At 36.5% G+C, this 6000-nt stretch overlaps 1 protein-coding gene across 1 annotated transcript in view; it reads left to right on the top strand.

The window, feature by feature from the left end:
- Positions 1-5321, top strand: part of LOC150080557 (tetratricopeptide repeat protein 28) — a 305395-nt gene extending 300074 nt beyond the window's left edge. The window contains exon 23 of the mRNA XM_090380734.1: positions 3277-5321. Coding sequence (XP_090236860.1) covers positions 3277-5321 — 2045 coding nt within the window. The remainder of the gene's footprint in view (positions 1-3276) is intronic.
- The last annotated feature ends 679 nt before the right edge of the window (positions 5322-6000 follow it).

The following is a 6000-nucleotide window of genomic DNA, read 5'->3' on the forward strand; positions in this document are numbered from 1 at the left end:
TTTTTTGAAATATTATATATTAATACTGAAAAAACATAACAAACGTCCAATTAGGTACACATTAATGTGACTTTTGCTGATGAACTTCTTGAGCAAGTGTCTCTCAACATCATGCGAGTCAAACATGCTGAGCTTTAAACATGCTCACATTGTTCAGATGACGGTTTCTTGATTTATTTTTAATATAGTTCATGTTCAAAAATATTTTCTCACAGAAATACGTCAAACCAAAAACTGAGTGAAGTCCAGACGCAAATATTTTCAAATTTATATATGGGTCCGGTAAGCTACTCCACCCATCGAGCACAGTTTGGTCTGCATTTTAAAGTCATCTGTCGTCATCCATTTGTGTAGAATTGCAAGGGCAGCCTTTTGCCACTCCAAATCCTCAATTTCAGTTTTAAGGCATTTTAGTCTTGTACTCCATGTCCTTGATATTTAAGTCCTCTAACTCCATTTCAAATTGTGATTCATGTGAGTTGTAAAGTTAAAGAGCCGCAGGTTGCCGACCCCTATCCTATACCGACTTCTTTTCTTCCTCTTTTTGTTCGGTTGCTGAATGACGTTTCCGAAGCAGTCATCAATCAACATATTTTGCTGGATCGAAGCGGGTCAGCGGCGGGCCTACAATTTTAAGAAAGAGTAGTGAAGAAACTGTTTTTGTCATCAACGAAGCACTGGTTGGGCTGGCAATCAGATTCATTTGTGAAAATCCTCGTTCACATTCACTCGATGAAATTGGTATCGCACTCAGAGTATTCATCAAATGCTTCAATTCTTCTGAAACCTTATCAATTGGGTATCCACGAATTGCATCTCTTTCATTTAATTGTAACCTAATTGACAATTTTCTAACTTCATTTTCACCAAATGCCAAAAATTCATGTTTAGAAGGGTTAATACCTTCGTTGTCCTCATTTTCCTTCTCTCTTCATCGGTATTGTCACTAGTTCTTAAATTTGAATTTTTTTCTTTTCTTTTTTTTTTTTGAAACTGTTCAAAATGTCGGCATCATTTGGATATTCAGGTACTGTGACCATGTAAACAGAGATAAGGAAAAATGTGGATAACACACTTTCGCGAAACAACAGATAATTATTGTCAGAGTAAAAGAAAATCACTTTTCTAATTCTCGAACGGGGCACTTACAGTTGATTTACAGAGGTGTCCAACCTACGGCCGGAAAGGAAAGTGAACTAAAACAGCATTTTAAATTTTGTTAATTATCAAAAAAATTTTCTTATTAAATGTTTTGTTCAGTAAATGTAATTGTGTATTGTACTTAATAAAAGTTTCAAATATTTTCAATTTTGCTTTTACATGCAACAAGATATGGAAAATACAACACACTAAAGAAATCTAACTTTGAATTTTTTTGAATATGGCCCCTGTATGGGAAAATGTTGGACACCACTGCAGTAGAAGGTGGGCGAGAGCCCATTGGGAATACACCTTGATCTGCTCACTCTTGACTAACACAACTCCTCCATGTGTGGGACAGGTGGTCGGATAGGTTTTACCAGGTACCACTAAGTTGCAGAATGCTTTAGCTCTCTTAATTCGCGCAGTAGGACAAATTGCCTGGAGATCAGAAATGCGAACAGTGCGTACCGAGTTAATTCTCTCCTAATCCATTCGCTATATGAAAATTTTCTTCGCCCAACGGAAACTATTGTATTTTAAATGTAACTTCCAAAAGGGAATTCAAAATAATTCGCTATAAAAGGACTTCGTTAAACAGGAGCTCGACTGAGTAATTTAGAATTTTAAAACTGGTTATACAGTTTTATATAGAAAATATCTTAAAAATAGACAGTAAAAAATGCAAATTTAATTAAATTATTTTAAACTTATTTGAATAGTATGTAAACATGTGAAAAAAATTTATGGACTATTACAAATTTCGAAGTGCACTGCATCCAAATGTCACACGTTGCTGTTAATAAAGGTGCCGGTACTCCGTACCGTCCCAAAAAAGCACTCATATATATATATATATATATATATATATATTTGAAGAGAGAGAGAGAGAGAGAGAGACAGTTTTTTTTTTGTTTTTTTTTTATGGTAGTTGTTGGCGCATAGGCTTCTGTGGCCATAATGCACCTCCCAAGGTTTTTGCAGTACTTTGATCCAAGCCCGAGGCGGGAATCGAACCCGCGACCTTTGGGTTGTTAGGTAGGCACTTTACCCACCCGGCTAGCCCGGTCGGCTGAGAGAAACAAAGATCTGTTAGAATATTATCAAATGACTTTCTTCCCATAAGCATCAGCTAAAGTTTAGTATTCCATTCTTTATCAGTCTAATGATGCAGTTCTTCACAGAGATCAGTTTGATCTATATTTAAATAGTCAGATTGTTCCTCACCGTTAGAGGGCGTCTCCGTAGCCAGGTGGGCAGGAGCAGCAGTGCATAACACACACTTCTTGATTAGACTGGGGTTTCGAGCCTGTGACCACCAAATACGGAGGATGCAGAAAGGTCAGGGAATGACCACCCCATATCCCCAGAGCAATATGGCCTTAGTTGCTAATGCTCCTAAAATCAAATAACAACATCCTCAACATCAATAATTAGTAATATCTTCTCTTGATTTTGAAGTAAAAGTTTTACTGTGTTCAAAAGTATTGTTTATTCTTTCTCAAACTAGTATAAGCCAAAATTTAGCCCTATAAATTTTCTCTCTAACATCACAGAATTGCAAGATATAAAATAAAATACTTACAGCCACTTCAAAACAAAGCAAACTCTTTTACAGAGATTTGTCAAATTTTCATTTGAGAAGCACTAAACACATTATACAGATCATCATCGGCTGCCCATGTGATACTCACAAGAACAGCAGATGATGTAAGCAGTAAGTTATCAAGAAACAAAATGGCTTTAAAGCCAATTCCATTTTCTCCAGATTGTCCCATAAGTTTTTTTCGGTAAAGTTCAGAATGGAACTTGGAGCTGGTTCAACCAGATTGAGGGTATCATTAACAAATCACATGATCCGATTAGTTGTTAGGTGGCAGATTCAGAGTGGCTCCCTGTATTGTAAAGTACACTGATTTGGAACAAAAAGAGCAGCAATAGTGTCTAAGAAAGAATGTGGCTAGGCAGAATACTGTTTGGTGGTATGTTGCTGGAATAGCATTGTCATATGTTTATTCAGTTACAAATAAGATTCTATCTATTACAGAATTCATTTTAGAATTAGAGTATGTGCTACAAAATTTTCTGTTTAATTGATATCCTTCTAATACGTTGATTTCTTTAATATCTTTACAGATACGCAAGAGGCTCCTAAAAATCTAACATTTGAAGATTCTAGTTCTTTAGAGAGTTTGGAATCTGTTCCCAGTGAATCCAGAGCAACAACCCCTCCACCTTCCACTCCTACACTTTCATATCCTTCTTGGCGTCCTATGACTGGCAGTCTAATACTTGGACGAAGTGGAACTGGTGCCTTCAGTACATATGCAAGAACTCGTGGGGAACCTGATGGCCGTACAGCTACTATGAGCAGTGATCAGAAAGGAAGAGACAGTGACACCTTTACTCCTAGTCCTGTGGATTCTGTTGCAAAATTGTATTCTGGTTCACAAAGTCAAAAGAGGTCACCACAGCCTAGTCCATGTTTAGCTCTAGCTCTGTCCCACCAAAGCAAAATTCGATCCATGTATACTAGTGAAAGTCCTACCAGTGATGGTAATGCAAGGCGCCCTGATAGTTCATCCTCAGCTAGTTCAGCCACAGACTGGGATACTGGACAGTCAACTGTTCGACGTCAGAATCCTCCTCGGGATCGAGACAAAAATGGGCCCGAAGGATCGGCACATGAGAATTTTGGAGGAAGGAAAATTGGCATTTCTGGTACATCATCAAATCCTGGTACTCAAAATAAAATTATACCTACTGCAGCAACAGCAGCTGTCTCATTGACAAGTTCAGGATTTGAGAGTCAGAGTAGTGATTCAGATCGCAATGAATTTTCTCTTCAAAGACCTAATTTTGATTTGCCACTGTTACCATTAAAGAGTGCATTTACATCTAAAAATTCTGTATCTAGGTTTTCTAATCTAAATAGTGGAAATTTTAGCAATGTGGATGAAAGAGTTACTTCATGGACTGAATCGCAAAGATATTTTCAAAAAGGTCGGACAACTGGATTAAATGTAGTAGAAACTAAAGCACAAGTTCATAATAATGACACATCACTAAATGACTCTTTAACTGGAAATACAATACGTAATGTTGAGCAGCCTATATTTACACCATCTCTCAGTGACAGGCAACAGGAAATGGCAGACATTTTGGAAGTTTGCATACCACCTACATTAAATTCCACAAGCCAGGATTCGGTGTTATACTCTATGCACTCATTAGGTGATTTATCTCATAGAAACTATGGTGGAGACCATGTACTAAATACACAACTACGACATCTTAGCCAAGATCCTCCAATATCTGATGTCTATCATGATAGAAATATGGGATTAGGTTTGGCACCATCACTCTCAAAGATTTTAGCTGCAGATAATGGCCATAGTCTTCTTGAACATGAAAGACAAGATGCTTCAAATTTGCATCAGTCTCAGTGCATTTCACATCCATGTGTTATGCCAAAGAAGCCTCTTACAAGACCCAAGCCACCCCTTCCTCCTAAACATATTAACATTCTTCCTCGTAGTCATCATCATAGGGATCGTAACAATGCACCAGGTAACATCCTTCGACATGACGATACTTCTGATGGTACAGATGGCCAAGAATGTCCTGCAGTTTGTGGTATTCGAGACCAGGGTGATGGAGGATCATTCACAGAAGTAACATGTCCAAGTCAAAATCAGGGTCTCTTTTCCCCATCTCTGAAAGTCTTTTCTAATTTTTTGAACAGTATGGAAGAAAATACACTGCATGAGATAACTGATGGGAAAAAATCTAAAATAGATAGTTTGCCAGTTGATATACCTTTGTCTAATAAGGCAGACCAGTCCTCTGGTATTTCAGATTTGTTTGGGATACTGTTGGATGATGTAGAAGAGTGTGAAACAAATAATTTGTATAATTATGCTACTTTCAGTTCTGCTTACAAAGAAACTGTTGTTAATAGTTTAGTTACAAATGACTCTGTTCATCAGATTGACAATGGGGGACTTGAAATAATTCGAAATGACTTATCTAGAAGTACTCCAACTTCTGACACAGAAGGAAGTGATTTGGACACTTCTCAGAAGAATATTTCCACAGTGAAAAGGAATCCTAAACATATGGTTCTTAGCCCTTCCAAAAGCAAAGGACAAGTGGAGAGGGCAGGGGGAGCAACCTGTTGATTTTTATTAATTTTTATTTAAAGACATTGCACTTGTTTGCATTTAACATTCTACAGAATTTTTTTTGTATAGAAATGTTTCATCATTTTAGTTGTTTTTTATTTTTGATAGAATTCATAGATGTGTGTACATGCAGCATGTGCTGAAAAGTGATTTGTACATATTTTATGGAAAGAAAAATGATTTTTAAAGAGACATTTTTAAAAACTTTAATTTTTTTTAGAAAATACCTGAAAAATATTCAGTTCTTTTTTTTTTTATAATTGAGAGTCCATGTTCACATATACACATACAGAGAAAGAGAGAGAGAATTTTTTAAGATAAGTTATTTTTTCATATAGAACTTCTATTTTTCTAGATTCAAATCCATTTTTATGAATATTATGACTATTTTTCACAAAAACTTTTCCCATTCATATGTGGTAATGAAAAGGAGAAAATATGGAAGGCAAAAAACTAATACACTGTCATCATGCAGGAAAGAAATAGTAATGAGAATGGAAATGTGCAACTCCACATTGCTGAAAATATAGTTTAACATAAGGTAAGGAACTGCACTGGAATTACCATGCAAAAAGATTACCAAAGCAGGGAAAAAAGAACAACAGGTGTCTCAAGGTTAACCATATGGCTTCCCCCCATATCAGGCCACCTGTTGTTTTTCTCTCTGCTGTAGCTC

This window comes from Mastigoproctus giganteus, chromosome 9 (genome assembly GCF_048544385.1).
Source record: "Mastigoproctus giganteus isolate SK-2022 chromosome 9, ASM4854438v1, whole genome shotgun sequence".
NCBI lineage: Eukaryota > Metazoa > Arthropoda > Arachnida > Uropygi > Thelyphonidae > Mastigoproctus > Mastigoproctus giganteus.